The 18078-nt window shown below is 36.5% G+C and overlaps 1 protein-coding gene across 7 annotated transcripts in view; it reads left to right on the forward strand.

Moving 5' to 3' along the window:
- The window catches only part of LOC105713875 (putative solute carrier organic anion transporter family member 1B7), a 107954-nt gene that overhangs the window by 80153 nt on the left and 9723 nt on the right, over positions 1-18078 (forward strand). For 4 of the 7 annotated variants that reach the window (XM_064377775.1, XM_012447697.2, XM_012447698.2 and 1 more), the window contains 2 exons: positions 909-973; positions 13560-13677. In XM_064377775.1, the coding sequence (XP_064233845.1) occupies positions 909-973; positions 13560-13677 (183 nt within the window). Of the gene's footprint in view, positions 1-908; positions 974-13559; positions 13678-18078 lie in introns of those variants that run through there. The other 3 variants (XR_010343073.1, XR_010343074.1, XM_064377776.1) reach the window with 3 other exon arrangements.

Below are 18078 nucleotides of genomic sequence, written 5' to 3' on the forward strand. Positions count from 1 at the left end.
AAGAAGCATAATTTGTCTATTTACTCCCAAGACCATTAACTAGCATAGTATCTCTTATTAGGTGCTTAGTGAACATTTGTTGATTGATGACAGCTACTTAGCTCTCTGAACAAATAACTATCCAAGAGTTCAAGAAAAAACATCTTTTACATCAGTCAATTTATTATTTCAGTATAACTGGGCTTTTTGAGTCACAGTCACTCCCGCTTATACCAATTCACCACCTCTACTAATGCAAGATAATTTCATTTCACTTGGTATGTACTAAGTTACCACAGGGATGGTAGTGTCGTCAGTTTATTGAACACAGAAAAATGGAATTGGGGAAATGCAAGAGCGAGTTAATTTCTATGTGAGGACACAAGTATACTCTTTATCTTTAATATGATAGTTAAATATACAAGACACGAAAATACAGAAAAGTTTTTTGATCCTTCTGGTTGTATTATATAATTTATGAATCATATTAGTAAGCTACTCTGTTAACATTGATGACAGAAATGACATGGCAAAAAGAGGACTACTAAGAATTACTTTTGGATAAAGGTCTATAATATTTTCATATGAGTTACCTTATCTAAATAGTCCACACAAAATCATTTCTTCATAAGCATAACAAATGTGTTCACCGCTTTTTAATAGAATTTTCATAAGGATCAAAAGTGAAAATATTTGTTAAACTGTCCTGAAATCATAAAGCATAAAATAAATAAGGGCATAATAATTAGTTACCACCCACATTTTTGCCTTTTAAAACAATTGAAAATATAATTTTATTTAATGTGGGCCATTCACTTAAGTGTTCTCATTCTACCATAAAGAAAAATGATACTGATAAATGTTTTGATATTAACTCAGTTTGATATGTTAATGATGTGTATTGTTTCTTTGCCTTAATCATATTGCAGGATTGTTCAACCTGAATTGAAAGCACTTGCAATTGGCTTCCATTCATTGATTATTCGATCACTAGGTATGATAAATATACAAATTACAAATTTAACATGTAAATATTTATGTTAAGGCTTAAAGAAAATGTAATTAATTTTTAACTATAAGAATGTATAAAAAAATATAGCAATCATTGCCTTTTTTGATAAATGAAAATAATAAGACACAGGACAATTGAGTGACTTAGAAGAGAATTTGATTGTTAATTTTTGTGAGAGTCAATCTATTAAGAGCAAAAAATCATCATATTTATATTATACTCTTTCTAACAGAAAAATAGGTAGTATCTAAAATTTTCCTTTCAGAAAAATAACAATATTTCTTCCAGGTATAGGCAGAATGGAGGGCCTTCCTTCTAAATGGAGGCATTATTTAGGACTGGCCTAAAGTATCTTAGGAGCCTTAGGAATCTGGTCAGGCTTAGGTTGTATAAAACAACAGAAGCTGACATTAACTGTGCCACTTCCCACTGCCTGGTCCTGTAAGGCTGAGCAGCTAACTATTGTCAGGAGTTGATGCAAAAGGGAATGAGAATTCAGACTCTACAACTGGGAATCTTAGATTAAGAGTGCATTCTGAATAAAAGAAAGATCAGAAAATTGTGGTTTATGTTGGCAAAAAGTAGGATTGTAAACTCCAGAGGCCAATGGCCATTAACAAATATTTTACATTTATTTTTTGTTATTTCAGTAGGATTTTGGGAAATAAGTGATGTCTGTTACATGAATAAATGCTCAATAGTGATTTCTGAGATTTTGGTGCACCCATCAACCAAGCAGTGTGCACCACACCCAATGTGTAGTCTTTTATCCATCAGCAACCTCCCATCCTTTCCCCTTAGTCTCCTAAGTCTATTGTATCATTCTTATTCCTTTGAATCCTCATAACTTTTTTCCCAATTATGAGTGTGAACATTTGATGTTTGGTTTTTCATTCCTGAGTTACTTCACTTAGCATAGTAGTCTCCAATTCCATCCAGGTTACTGTGAATGCCATTATTTCATTCATTTTATGGCTGGTATATGATGTACATATACCATATTTCCTTTAGCCACTCATTGACTGATGGACATTTGGGCTGGTTCCATATTTTTGCAATTGCAAATTGTGCTACTATAAACAGGCATGTGCAAGTACATTTTTTGTATACTCTTTTTCTCTGGCTAGGTACCTAGAATGGGATTGCTGGATCAAATATACTTTTAAGTATTTAAGATATCTCCACACTGTTTTCCATAGTGGTTGTACTAGCGTACATTCCCTCAAACAGTGTAAAAGTGTTCCCTTTTCACCACAGCCAAATCAATACTTATTATTTTTAAATTTTTTTTATTATGGCCATTCTTGGAGGAGTGAGGTGATATCACATTGTGGTTTTGATTTGCATTTTCCTGATAATTAGTGATGTTGAGCATTTTTCTATATGCTTGTTGGCCATTTCTGTTTCTTCCTTTGAGAACTGCCTATGCATGTCCTTAGCCCACTTTTTGATGGAATTGTTTGGTTTTTGTCTTGCTGATTTGAGTTCTTTGTAGATTCAGTATATTAGTCATTTGTCAGATGTACAGATTGTGAAGACTTTCTGCTGTTCTGTGGATTGTCTATTAACTCTGCTGATATTTCTTTTGCTGTGCCAAAATGTTTAAGTTTAATTCAATCCCATCTATTTATCTTTGTTTTTGTTGTATTTACTTTCGGGTTCTTGTTCATGAAGTCTTTGCCGAAGCCAATGTCTAGAATAGCTTTTCCAATGTTATCTTCTAGAATTTTTATGGTTTCATGTCTTGTATTTAAGTCTTCGATCCATCTTGAATTGATTTCCATACGAGGTGAGAGATTAGAATCCAGTTTCATTCTTCTACATGTGACCTGGCAATTATCCCAGCACCATTTGTTGAATAGGGTATTCTTTCCGCATTTTATATTTTTGTTTGGTTTGTCAAATATCAGTTGGCTGTAAGTATTTGGCTTTGGGTTCTCTATTGTGTTCTATTGGTCTATGTGCTTATTTTTATACCAGTACCATGCTGTTTTGGTGACTATGGCCTTATACTATAGTTTGAAGTCAGGTAAGGTGATATCTCCAGATTTGTTTGTTTTGCTTAGTCTTGCTTGGCTATGAAGGCTCTTATGCGGTTCCATGTGAATTTTAAGATTGTTTTTTCTAGTTCTATGAAGAATGATAGTGGTATTTTGATAGGAGTTGCATTGAATTTGTAGGTTGCTTTTGGCAGTGTGGTCATTTTCACAATATTGATTCTACTCATCCATGAGCATGGGAAGTGTTTCCACTTCTTTTCATCATCTATGATTCTTTCAACAGTGTTTTGTAGTTCTCCTTGTAGACGTCTTTCAACTCCTTTGTTAGGTATATTCCTAAGAATTATTTTATTGTTTGACAGCTATTTTAAAAGGGGTTGAGTTCTTGATTTGATTCTCAGCTTAGTCATTGTTGATTTATAGCAGAGCTACTGATTTGTAAACATTGATTTTGTATCTTGAAACTTTGCTGAATTCATTCACTAGTTTATGGAGCTTTTCGAATGAGTCCCTTAGGGCTTTCTATGTTTACAGTCATATCATTGCTAAACAGTGATAGTTTGACTTTCTTTTTATCAATTTGGATGCCCTTGATTTTTTTTCTCTTGTCTGATTGCTCTGGCTAGAACAACCAGCACTATGTTTTGTTCCAAAGTAGGCATCCTTATCTTTTTCCAATTTCAGGGGGAATGCTTTCAACTTCTCCTCATTCAATAAAATGTTAGCTATGGGTTTGCCATAGATGGGTTTTGTTACTTTAAGGTATGTGTCTTCTATGCCAACTTTTCTTAGGGTTTTAATCATAAAGTGATGCCTGATTTTGTCAAATGCCTTTTCTGCATCTGTTGAGATGATCATGCGATTTTTGTTTTTCATTCTATTTTTGTGGTGTATTTATTGACTGGTGGATGTTAAATCATCCCTACATCTCTGGTATGAAACCCACTTTATCATGGTGCATTATCTTTCTGATCTTCTGTTAGATTCTGTTGGCTGGTATTTTGTTAAAGATTTTTGCTTCTGTGCTCATCAGGGATATTGGTCTGTGGCTAGGCCTTTCCAAAAAGTTTTCTTTTTTTATTATGTCCTTCCCTGGTTTTGGTCTTAGACTGACACTGGCATTATAGAAAATTTAGGGAGGATTCCTTCTTTCTCTGTCCTGTGGAATATTGTCAATAGGATTGGTAACAATTCTTCTTTGAATTCCTGATAGAATTCAGCTGTGAATCTGTCTGGTTCTGAACTCTTTTTGTTGGTAGTTTTTAGATTACCATTTCAATCTCACTGCTTTTTATTGGTCTGTTCAGAGTTTCTATTTCTTCCTGGTTTAATCTAAGAGGGTTTTTTTTCCCCCACAGATAGCTGCCTTCTAGGTTTTATTTATTCATTTTTAATTTTTTAAAATTTATTTATTATACTTTAAGTTCTGGGGTACATATGCAGATTGTGCAGGTTTGTTACATAGGTATACATGTGCCATGGTGGTGGTTTGCTGCATCCATCACTCCATCATTTACATGAGGTATTTCTCCTAATGCTATCCCTTTCCAATCCTCCCACCCCCTGCGATTGCTCCCTTAGCTCCCCACCCCCCAGGCCCAATTGGGTAATGTTCCCCTCCCTGTGTCCATGTGTTCTCATTGTTCAACACGCACTTATGAGTGAGAACATGTGGCGTTTGGTTTTCTGTTCTTGTATCAGTTTGCTGAGAATGATGGTTTCCAGTTTCATCCATGTCCCTGAAAAAGGACATGAACCCATCCTTTTTTATGGCTGCATAGTATTCCATGGTATATATGTGCCACATGTTCTTTATCCAGTCTATCATTGATGGGCATTTGGGTTGGTTCCAAGTCTTTGCTATTGTGAAAAGTGCTGTAAAAATGTGCATGTGTCTTTATAATAGAATGATTTATAATCCTTTGGGTATGTACCCAGCAATGGGATTGCTGGGTCAAATTGTATTTCTATGTCTAGATCCTTGAGAAATCACCACACTGTCTTCCACAATTGTTGAATTAATTTACACTCCCACCAACAGTGTAAAAGTGTTCCTATTTCTCCACATCCTCTCCAGCATCTGATGTCTTCTGATTTTTTAATGATCACCATTCTAACTGGTGTGAGGTGGTATCTCAGGGGTTTTCATTTGTATTTATCTAATAACCTGTGATGATGAGCTTTTGTTCATATGTTTGTTGGCTGTATAAATGTCTTCTTTTGAAAACTATCTGTTCATATGCTTTGGCTACCTTTTGATGGGGTTGTTTGTTTTTTTCTTATAAATTTGTTTAAGTTCTCTGTAGATTCTGGATATTAGCCCTTTGTCAGATGGATAGATTGCAAACATTTTTTCCCATTCTGTTGGTTGCCAATTTACTCTATTGATAATTTCTTCTGCTGTGTAGAAGCTCTTAAGTTTAATTAGATCCGATTTGTCTATTTTGGCATTTGTTGCCATTGTTTTTGGTGTTTAAGTCATGAAGTCCTTGCCCATGCCTGTGTCCTGAATGGTATTGCCTAGGTTTTCTTCTTGAGTTTTTATGGTGTTAGGCCTCATGTTTAAATCTTTAATCCATCTAGCGTTAATTTTTGTATAAAGTGTAAGGAAGGGATCCAGTTTCAGCTTTCTGCATATAGCTAGCCAGTTTTTTACAACACCATTTATTAAATAGGAAATCCTTTCCCCATTGCTTGTTTTTGTCAAGTTTGTCAAAGATCAGATGGTTGTCGTTGTGTGGCATTCTTTCCAAGGCCTCTGTTCTAGTCCATTGGTCTAGATTTCTGTTTTTGTACCAGTACCATGGTGTTTTGATTACAGTAGCCTTGTAATATAGTTTGAAGTCAGGTAGTGTGATGCCTCCAGCTTTTTTTTTTTTTTCTTTCTTTCTTTTTTTTGGCTTAGGATTGTCTTGGCTATGCAGGCTCTCTTTTGGTTCCATATGAAGTTTAAGGTGTTTTTTTTTTTTCCAATTCTGTGAAAAAAGTCTTTGGTAGCTTGATGGGGATAGCATTGAATCTATAAATTACTTTGGGCAGTATGGACATTTTCACGATGTTGATTCCTCCTAACCATGAGCATGGAATGTTTTTCCATCTGTTTGTGTCCTCTTTTATTTCCTTGAGCAGTGGTTTGTAGTTCTCCTTGAAGAGGTCCTTCACATCCCTTGTTAGTTGTATTCCTAGGTATTTTATTCTCTTTGTAGCAATTGTGAATGGGTGTTCGCTCATGATTTAGCTCTCTGTTTGTCTGTTATTGGTGTATAGAAATGCTTGTGATTTTTGCACATTGATTTTGTATCCTGAGACTTTGCTGAAGTTGCTTATCAGCTTAAGAAGATATATAACCATGCCATCTGCAAACAGGGACAATTTGATGTCCTCTCTTCCTATTCTAATACACTATTTCTTTCTCTTGCCTGATGGCCATAGCCAGTACTGCCAATACTATGTTGAATAGGAGTGGTGAGAAAGGGTATCCTTGTCTTGTGCCAGTTTTCAAAGGGAATGCTTCCAGTTTTTGCTCATTCAGTATGATACTGGCTGTGAGTTTGTCATAAATAGCTCTCATTATTTTGAGATAATCCATCACAACCTAGTTTACTGAGAGTTTTTACCATAAAGGACGGTTGGATTTTGTCAGAGGCTTTCTCTGCATCTATTGAGATAATCATGTGGTTTTTGTCTTTGGTTCTGTTTATGTGATGGATTATGTTTAAAGATTTGCGGATGTTGTACCAGTCTTGCATCCCTGGGATGAAGCTGACTTGTTCATGATGGATTAGCTTTTTGATGTGTTGTTGGATTCAGTTTGGAAGTATTTTATTGAAGATTTTTGCATCAATATTCATCATGGATGTTGGCCTGAAATTTTCTTTTTTAGTTGTGTCTCTACCAGGTTTTGGTATCAGGATGATGTTGGTCTCGTAAAATGAGTTAGGGAGGATTCCCTCTTTTTGTATTGTTTGGAATCGTTTCAGTAGGAATTGTACCAGCTCCTCTTTGTACCTCTGGTAGAATTCAGCTGCAAACCCGTCTGGCCCAAGACTTTTTTTGGTTGGTAGGCTATTAATTGCTGCCTTAACTTCAGACCTTGTTATTGGTCTATTCAGGAATTCATCTTCTTCCTGGTTTAGTCTTGGGAGGGTGTAAGTGTCCAGGAATTTATCCATTTCTTCTTGATTTACTGGTTTATGTGCATAGAGGTGTTTGTAGTAATCTCTGATGGTAGTCTGTATTTCTGTGGAATCAGTGGTGATATCCCCTTAATCATTTTTTATTTCATGCATTTGAATCTTCTCTTTTTTCTTTTTTATTAGTCTGGCTAGCAGTCTATCTATTTTGTTCATCTTTTCAAAAAACCAGCTCCTGGATTTATTGATTTTTTGAAGGGGTTTTTGTGTCTCTATCTCCTTCAGTTCTGCTTTGATCTTAGTTATTTTTTGCCTTCTGCTAGCTTTTAAATTTGTTTAATCTTGCTCCTCTAGTTCTTTTAATCTTGATGTTAGAGTGTAGGTTTTTTTAATCTTCCCTTGCTTCTCATGTGGGCATTTAGTGCTATAAATTTTACTCTAGACACTACTTTAAATGTGTCCCAGAGATTCTGGTATGTTGTGTCTTCATTCTCATTGATTTCAAAGAACATCTTTATTTCTGCCTTCATTTCATTATTTATCCAGTAGTCATTCAGGAAGAGATTGTTTAGTTTCCATGTAGTTGTGCAGTTTTGAGTGAGTTTCTTAATCCTGAGTTCTAATTTGATTGCACTGTGGTCTGAGAGGCTGTTTGTTATGATTTCCGTCTTTTCCATTAGCTGAGGAGTGATTTACTTCCAATTATGTGATTAATTTTAGAATAAGTGCAATGTGGTGCTGAGAAGAATGTAAATTCTGTGGTTTTGGGGTGGAGAGTTCTGTAGATGTTTATTAGGTCCGTTTGGTTCAGATATGAGTTCAATGAGTTCAAGTACTGGATATCCTTGTTAATTTTCTGTTTTGCTGATCTGTCTAATATTGACAGTGGGGTGTCAAAGTCTCCCACTATTATTTTGTGAGAGTCTAAGTCTCTTTGTAGGTCATTAAGAACTTGCTTTATGCATCTGGGTGATCTTGTATTGAATTTATTCATCACCTTTAGATTTTCTAGTTTATGCACATAACGGTGTTCATAGTAGACTTGAATAATCATTTGTATTTTTGTGGTGTCAGTAGTAATATCTCCCATTTAGTTTCTAATTGAGCTTATTTGGATCTTCTCTCTTCTTTTCTTGGTTAAGCTTACTAATGGTCTATCAATTTTATTTATCTTTTCAAAGAACCAGCTTTCTGTTTCATTTGTATTTTGCATTTTGTTGCTATTGTTGTCTCAATTTCACTTAGTTCTGCTCTAATCTTTGTTATTTCTCTTCCTCAACTGATTTTGTATTTGGATTGTTCTTGTTTCTCTAATTCCATAAGGTATGACCTTATACTGTCTATTTCTGCTCTTTCAGTCTTTTTGACGTAGGCATTTAAAGCTATGAACTTTCTTCTTAGCACCACTTTTGCTGTATCCCAGAAGTTTTGACAAGTTTTCTCACTAGTTTTGTTCAGTTTGAAACTTTCTTTAGTTTTCATTTTGATTTCTTTTTTAACCCAACAATCATTCAGGAGATGGTTATATAATTTCCATGTATTTGCATGGTTTTTGATGTTCTTTTCTGTGTTAATTTTCAATTTTCTTTCACTATGGTCTTAGAGAATACTTGATATAATTTCAAGCTTCTTAAATTCACTGAAACATGTTTTGTGGCCTGTCATATAATCTATCTTGAACAATGTTCCATGTGCTGATGAATATAATGTATATTCTGTAGTTGTTGGGTAGAATGTTTTGTAAGTATCTGTTAAGCTCATTTGTTCTAGGATATAGTTTAGGTCTGTTGTTTCTTTGCTGACTTTCTGTCTTGATGACATGTCTAATACTCTCAGTGGATTATTAAAGTCCCCCACTATTTTTGAGTTACTGTGTATCTCATTCCTTAAGTCTAGTAGTAATTTTTTTAATATGAATTTGGGAACTTCAGTGTTAGGTGCATATATCTTTAAGATTGTGATATGTTCCTGTAGGACCAGTTCTTTTGTCACTATATAATGTACCCCTTTGTCTTTTTTAACTGTTGTTGCATTAAAGTCTGTTTTGTCTAATGTAAGAACTGCTACTCTTGCACATTTTTAGTGTTCATTTATTTGGAGTACCTATTTCCACTCCTTTACTTTACGTTTATGTGAGTCTTTATATGTTAGGCTAATCTCCTGAAGACAGCAGAAACTTGTTTGATGAATTCTTATCCATTCCTCCATTCTATATCTTTTAAGTGGGGCATTTAGGTGAGTTACATTCAACATTAGTATTGAGATGTTAAGTACTATTCTATTGATCATGCTAGTTGCCAGAATATCTTGGGTTTTTTAATTGTTATTGTTATACAGGTCCTGTGAGAGTTAAACTTTAATGAAGTTCCATTTTTTTGTGTATTTTGAGGATCTGTTTCAAGATTTAAAGCTCTTTCAGCAGTTCTTGTGGTGCCGGCTTTGTAGTGGAAAATTTTCTCAGCATTTGTTCGTCTAGAAAAGACTGTATCTTTCCTTCATTTATGAAACTTAGTTTTGCTAGAGACAAAATTCTTGCCTGATAACTGTTTGTTTAAGGAGGCTAAACATAGGAATTCAGTACCTCCTAGCTTGTAGAGTTTCTGCTGAGAAATTTGCTGGGATTCTGATAGGATTTCCTTCATAGGTTACCTGATGGCGAGGTTTTTGCCTCACAGTTCTTAAGATTCTTTTCTTCATCTTGACTTTAAATAACCTGATGAATGTGTCCCTAAGTGATGATTTTTTTTTGCAATGAATTTCCCAGGTGTTCTTTGAGCTTCTTATATTTGGATGTCTAGATTTCTAGCAAGGCTGGGAAAATTTTCCTTGACTATTCCCTTAAATGTGCTTTACAGATTTTTAGAGTTCTCTTCTTCCTTAGGAACACCAATTATTCTTAGGTTTGGATGCTTGAACTAGTCTCAAACTTCTTGGTGGCTTAATTTTTTTAAATTATTTTTTCTTTGTCTTTGATGAATTGGTTTAATGTGAAAGCCTTGTCTTCAAGCTCTGAAGGTGTTTCTTCTGCTTGTTTGATTCTATTGCTGAGACTTTCCAGTGCATTTTGCATTTCTCTAAGAGTGTTCTTTATTCCAGAAGTTGTGATTGTATCATGCTTTTTGTTTTCTTAAGTTGCACTTCACCTTTCTCTTGTGCCTCATTGATTAGCTTAATAATGGACCTTCCAAATCATTTTTTTGGCAATTCAGAGATTTTTATCTTGGTTTGGATCCATTGCTGGTGAGCTGGTGTAATTATTTGAGGGTGTTAAAGAACCTTGTTTTGTTATATTATCAGAATTGTTTTTCTCATTCCTGTTCATTTTGTAGATTCTGACAGAGGGAAGAACTGGAGCTCAAGGTCTGCTGTTCAGATTTTTTGGTCCCATAGGGTACTCCCTTGATGTGGCATTCTCCCCATCCCCACAGGGGTGCGGCTTCCTGATAGCTGAACTGCAGTGATTGTTTTTGCTCTTCTGGGTCTAGCCACCCAGTGGAGCTATTGGACTCTGGATTGGTACTAGGGAGTGTCTGCCATGAGTCCTGTGATGTGATCCATCTTCAGGTCTTTCAGCCATGGATACCAGTATTTGCTCTGGTGGAGGTAGCAGGAGAGTGAAGTGGACTGTGTGAGGGACCTTGGCTGTATTTTTGCTTAGTGCACTGGTTTTGTGTTAGTTGACCTCCAGCCAGGAGGTGGCACTTTCAAGAGTATATCAGCTGCAGTACTATAGGGAGGAAGCAAACTTGCCCTAGGGTCACAGGTAGGGCCGTAGAGCTACCAAAAGATTATGTTCTTGACATCAGTAACCAGGGAAGATAGAGAAAGACCATAAGGTAGGGGGCAGAGATAGGCATGTCTGAGCTCAGACTCTCCTTGGGTGGGGTTTGCTGAAGGTAGTGTGATTCCCAGGTCAATGAAGTTATGTTCCCAAGGAATTATGGCTGTCTCTGCTGAGTCACACAGATCTCAAAGGAAGTGGTGGGGTGAGGGACCAGCAGTAACAAGCCTCACCCTGCTCCTATCTAGCATTCAGTCCTACAGGCTGGTCTTACTGCCTCTGTGTCCCCCAACAGCACTGAGTCTATTACCAGGCATTTGGTGACCAAGGCTGAGAACTTACCCCTGACCACCAGCCTCCCTGCAGAGAAAGAAAGCCAACTCAGTTTTTTGGCATCTCAGGGAGCCTGCAGCTGGTGACACAATTTCTTTAAAGGGTTTATGGATTCTCCCAGCTTTCCCAGTATGTGCTATGGTAGTTCTTGGAGCAAAAGTTCACGATGTGAGTCTCCACATGCTGCTTTGTCTGTCCATGTGGGAGCCGCAAGCTAGTCCTGCCTCCTATCTGCCATCTTTTAAAGGCCTATATTTTAAATATTCAAAGTTGATTGGAAAATATTTAGAAAATTACTCTTTCTCCCTTGTGGCCATTTGCCTTTTTTACTGCACAGATCCCTGTTGTTAAACAATGTCTAGCCTAACCCCTGTGAGTGCTCCTTAGTAAGAACTGTAAACCTTATAGCTTATTCCTGGGAAGTAGGAGAAGAGCATCTTTCAAGTAGGGATTGGTGCAGAGGACTGATTTTGGCCAATAGGTAACCACTGATGGCAGAAAGAAAAGAAAGTGGGAGGAGTCAGTTTCTGGGACCCTTGCAAGCAAAGGAAAAAGGATGGCCAAATTACAATGGAGTTGTCACAAAATGTATTTGGTGAGAAGGTCACATATCCTAAAAGGTTTAAAAAAAAAATCAAAGGGAATAGGAGAGAGAAGATGGGGATGCTGCAGGGTTACATCAGTTCTCTACCCAGCATTCCCTTTCTGTGTACCTAATCTTCCAGTCTCTGTCATCTTGGCAATTCTCAACCTTCAGATTCAATGAGGATATCTCACTCCTGGAACTTGGAACACAGAGGCTGAAAATAGTTCTGGCAGTTAATATTTTCTCTGATATGTTGAAATGAGACTACAAAAATAGAAATTATTTTAGCAACATAAAATAGGAAAAAATAAATTTAGCCATCCTAATTGTGAGCATCCAATTTTGATATATTTATTATATGCCACAACGAAGGCCAAATACTTCTATGGGAAAAAAATTTACCCTTAGTACCAAAATTCCAATTCACACACAAGTATCTTAAATATAATACTTGTGTAAATTGTGGAAGGCCTATTATAATATATAGTATATTAAACTGAAAAGGTTATTCAGAAAATAGGTTATCAGAAGTTTCTAATTACAGTAATTAAGTTCTAGTTTGTTAGTTAACACATTTACTTCATAAAGTTTATTTAAACCAGTGACATAATGTGAAGAAAACAAATTGTTGGCATCTATTTTCTTTTTATTTTTAAAAGGTGGTTGTGATTTTTTTAAATCTGTGAATTCCTAACCCATTTTCTTAGTACCACTTTGCTTTAGATACATTGGCCTCAGACACCATTCCCTTGTGATTTGAATATTTTTCACATTCAGAAAATTGAGAATGATTAAAAGTAAACAGAATCAGTAAACTGTCATATATAAACCACTGTCATGTTTTGTGACAAAATGAAATCTGAAAAATATGAATCACAAAAAGAACAAGAACAAAGTAAAGTCTTGTATGCTTCAGTTCTGATATCTGTAGGATTGCTCTCTACTATGATGTCTGAAAATTTTGACCAGTTTATCTATGCTTAAAACTAGGAGTTAATCTCAGAATGTATACTTCTCCTATATACAATATATGTATTCCTGGAATGCTGCACATTCCATGAAATCATGCACTACAAATAAAAAAGGCTTAGGGACAGACCACTGAAATGTATGAACCATTGTGATAAGACCACTAACAGAAACAAAATTTAGCAGAGACCCTAACCTGGACAGCCTAGGCTGCTTTAGGAGATATTAAGAAATGCATTAAATCAATGGAGAGAAAATGCTGGATTGTGGGCTTTAGGAACACCAAGAAGGAGGAAATGGGACTCTGAGCCCAGAAAGAAGGAGAAACTAGCCAATAACTGAGTACTCTTTGAAGTGGGGCCTGAAAGTCTTTTGACCCCCAGTAATCCAGTATCTCTTGCCTAAGAAAAATTTATATGAATCAACATAATTTCCATGTGTTACTAATAACATTCCCCTTTTACCAGTCAGGTTTAAGTTAATCAATATTATAGGAAGAACAGAGTGTATAGATATATAATGCTCTTTCTTCCCTATAAAAATAGGAAGAGAAAAGTAGATCAAATATATCTATGACATTACCATATGATTTAAGCCTTTGAGATTCTGAATAATTTTGCTTCCTGGGTGGATGTAGGCCAGAACAATGGAATAATTTTCCAAAATTTTAAACTTTTTAAAATTCAAAATGTATCAATGTAGAATATCACCTAGTTACATTTAAAACATTTTCCTTGGATTGATATCTTCTTATCTCATGTTGCAGGAGGAATTCTAGCTCCAATATATTTTGGGGCTCTGACTGACAGAACATGTATGAAGTGGTCCACCAACAGCTGTGGAGCACGAGGAGCTTGTAGGATACATAATTCCACATTTTTGGCGTAAGTTTTCATAAACATATTTTATTAATAGATTTTTTCTTAACTATGTTAATTTCTAAAGTCTATCTTTTTTAGTGTGATTATAATCTTAATAATGATAGCTACCATTTAGTGAACACTTGCTTTGTATTTAGTATTGTATCAGACATTGTGGTATCTCATTTTAATAATCATAGAAACTGTAGAAAATGGATTTTTCTGTTTTTTCCTTGAATATGAAGAAGACAAGTTTCAAGAATAATGAATAACTTGTCCAAAATTGCAAAACTAAAAGAAATACAGCTAGGATTTGTACTTGAATCTCTTTTTATTACAAAACTCTCTTCCTCTGGCTTCTCCAGGAAGACATAGAATGACCAGCTGGTACCCCAGTTACATGGTCACTGAGGAAAATACATGAAAAAAAGTTTCAATATTCTTCTATTCATAGGCAGAGGTATTCTCTAAGAGGTATTCTTAAGATAACTGGATGATCATCTGGAAGAAAAGAAGTTGCTGCAATTGTTCCTTACCTACTAAAGAAACATTAATTTGAAATTTATATATTGACCAAATATATAAATTTTACGTATGAAATTATGAATATTAGAACTACTCATACAGGATTTCTTTTAATTATCTAGGAAGAAAAAAATGTGTTTCTAAGTGTATTAGTCCAATCTCACACTGCTAATAAAGATATTTTGGAGACTGGGTAATTTATAAAGGAAAGAGGTTAAATTGACTTACAGTTCTTCAGGTCTGGGGAGGCCTCAGGAAACTTACAATTATGGCAGAAATGGAAGCCAATACATCTTTCTTTACATGGCAGCAGTAAGGAGAAGTGAAGAGTGAAGGAAGGGAAGAGCACCTTATAAAACCATCAGATCTCATGAGAAGTCACTCGCTTTCATGAGAAGAGCATGGGGGTAACCATCTCCATGATTCAATTATCTTCCACTGGGTCTCTCCCACGCCACATGGGAATTATGGAAACTACAGTTCAAAATGAGATTTGGGTGGGGACACAGCCAAATCATATCATTCTGACCCTGGCTCTTCTAAAATCTCATGTCCTCACATTTCAAAACACAATTATGCCTTCCCAACAAGCTCCCAAAATCTTAACTCATTTCAGCATTAACTCAAAAGTCCACGTCCAGTGTCCTGTGTGAGACAAGGCAAGTCCCTTCTGCCTATGAGCTGGTAAAGTCAAAAACAAGTAAGTTATTTCCTAGAAACAATGATGGGGGGTAAGGTAAAGGCATTGGGTAAATACACCCATTCAAATGGGAGAAATTGGCCAAAACAAAGAGGCTACAGGTCCCATGCAAGTCTGAAATCTAAGAGGGCAGTCATTAAACCTTATCGTTCCAAAATGACCTCTTTTGACTCCATGTCTCACATCCAGATCACACAGATGCAAGAGGTGGGCTCCAGTGGTCTTTGGCAGCTTCGCCATTGTGGCTTTGCAGGGTACAACTTCTCCTCGAGGCTGCTTTTATGGCTGGTATTGTGTCTGTGGCTTTTTCAGGCACACAGAGCAAGGTGTTTGTGGGTCTTCCATTCTGGGGTATAGAGGATGGTAGCCAACTTCTAACAGCTCCACTAGGCAGTGCCCTTGTGCGGACTCTGTGTGGGGGTTCCAACCCCACATTTTGCCCTAGCAGAGGTTCTGTATAAGGGCCACATTCCTGCAGAAAGCTTCTGCCTGGAAATCCAGGCAGTTCCACACATGTTCTGAAATCAAGGGGGAGGTTCCCAAACATCAATTCTTGACTTCTGTGCATCTACAGGCTGAACACCACATGGAAGCTGTCAAGGATTGGGGCTTGCCACCTCTAAAGCCATGGCCCATGCTGTACCATGGCATCTTTTAAAAATGTCTGGAGTGGCTGGGACTTGTAGCACCAAGTTCCTAGGCTACACACAGCAGGGATTCTGGAGCCCAGCCCTCAAAACCAGTCCTTCCTCTTAGGTCTCCTGGATTGTGATGGGAGGGGCTGCCGCAAAGTTCTCTAACGTGCCCTGGAGACATTTTCCCCATTATCTTGGCAATTAACATTTGGCTTCTCATTACCTATGGAAATTTCTGCAGCTGACTTGAATTTCTCCCTAGAATATAGGTTTTTCTTTTCCACTGCATCATCAGGGTGCAAATTTTTCAAACTTTTAGGGTCTGCTTCTGTTCGAACACTTTGCCACTTAGAAATTTCTTCCACCAGATACCTAAATCATCTTTCTCAAGCTTACAGTTCCACAGATTTCTACGGTAGGGGCAAAATGTCACCCAACTCTTTGCATAGCAAGAGTGACCTTTACTCCAGTTCCCAACAAGTTCTTCATCTCCATCTAAGACTGCCTCAGCCTGGACTTTATCATACATATCACTATCAGCAATTTGTTCAAAGTCTCTTGGAAGTTTCAAACTTTCCCACATCTTTCTGTTTTTTGAGCCCTCCAAGTCTCTAGGTTCTTCTGAGCCCTTCAAACAGTTCCAACCTCTGCCTGTTACCAAATTCCAAAGTTGCTTCCATATTTGTGGTTATCTTTACAGCAGTGCCCCCTTATCCAATATCTTTTTACTCTAGTAGTCCATTCTCCTGTTGCTAATAAAGACATACTCAAGATTGAGTAATTTATAAAGGAAAGAGGTTTAATCGACTAGCAGTTCTGCAGGGCTAGGGAGGCCTCAGCAAACTTACAGTTATAGCATGGGGGGAAGCAAACATGTCCTTTTTCACATGGCAGCCGCAATAAGTGCCAAGCAAAGGGAGAGAAAAGCCCCTTATAAAACTATCAGATCTCATGAGAACTCACTGTCATAAGAACAATTTGGAGATAACTACCCCCATAATTCAATTACCTCTCACTGGATCTTGTCCACAACACTTGGAGATGATGGGAACTAAGATGAGATTTGGGTGGAGATACAACCAAACCATAACACTAAGTATGACCCAAATGCCCCAAATGATAATTAAAAAAAAAATGGTAGAAGGATTTTTATTGCCAAAACAATAAAACCCAAAGGTTTATACCCAATAATATGATTAACAGGCTGAATGGTAATATTGTTTTATATTCTCTCATATATCACCAGAGTGCTTTCCACAATGGCAGAACTAATTTACAATCCCACCAGTAACGTATAAGTAAATGTTCCCTTTTCTCCACCACATTGTCAGTATCTGTCATTGTTTTACTTGTTAACAATAGCCATTCTAACTGGTGTGAGATGGTATCTCCTCGTAGTTTGATTTGTATTTCTCTAATAATTAGTGATGTTGAATCCTGAGTGAACCTATGGAACAGAAAATCAAATACCACATATTCTCCTTTTAAAGTGGGAGCTAAACCTTGAGTATACATGGAAAAAAAGAAGGGAACAAGAGACATTGGGTGGAGTGTCTACTTGTGGGTGGAGGGTGAGAGGAGTGGGATGATACAAAGCTACCTGTAAGTGACTATGATTATTACCTGGATGACAATAAGTCTGTACACAAAACCTGTGTAGCATGCAATTTACTTATATAACAAAGAGCCACATGTACCCCTGAAACTAAAATAAATGTTAAAACAAAGAAGATAAAGAAAAGGAACAAATAAAAAAATTTTTAAAAACTACATCAACAAAACTTACTTTAAGTGCAGTTCAACAACAAAATATAAATTAGAATAATTTATAAGTCAGACACAGACATAGGCAAATGTCCTATGTATATAAAAAGCTCTTAAAAATTAACAAAAACAACACCAAATGCTGGCAAGAATAAGACAACAGGAATTTTCTTTTATTATTAGTGGTAATGTAATATGGTGCAGCCATGTTAGAAGACAAAGTTTCTTACAAAGCTAAAGATAGATTTATTGTATGATTAAGCAAGCATGCTCCCAGATATTTACCTAAATTAGTTGGAAACATGTCCACACAAAAACTGCCATTTGGATATAAAAAAGTGGAAGTATTTAAGATGCCTTTCAATAGGTAAACAAATAACTGAACAGTGGTACATTCATACAACGGAGTATTAGTCATCAATGTATTGGTCCAGTCTCATAATGCTATAAAGAACTACCTGAGACTGGGTAAATATGAAGAATACAGGATTAATTGATTCACAGTTCAACAGGCTTAGAGGAAGCATGACTAGGAGGCCGCAGGAAACTTACAATCATGGTGGAAGGCAAAGGGGAAACAAGACATGTCTTCTCATGGCAACAGGAAAGAGAGAGAGAGAGAGAGCAAAGGTGGAAGTACCACACACTTCTAAACCATCAGATCTCATACCTCACTCAATATCTTGACACCAGAAAGGAGGAAATCCACCCCCATAATCCAATCACCTCCCACCGGGCCCCTCCTCCAATTCAACATGAGATTTGGGCAGAGACACAAATCCAAACCACATTAATCAATGT

Source organism: Aotus nancymaae, unplaced genomic scaffold (assembly GCF_030222135.1).
Source record: "Aotus nancymaae isolate 86718 unplaced genomic scaffold, 86718_ANA_hifiasm-v0.15.2.pri h1tg000016l, whole genome shotgun sequence".
In the NCBI taxonomy this organism is placed as follows: Eukaryota; Metazoa; Chordata; class Mammalia; order Primates; family Aotidae; genus Aotus; species Aotus nancymaae.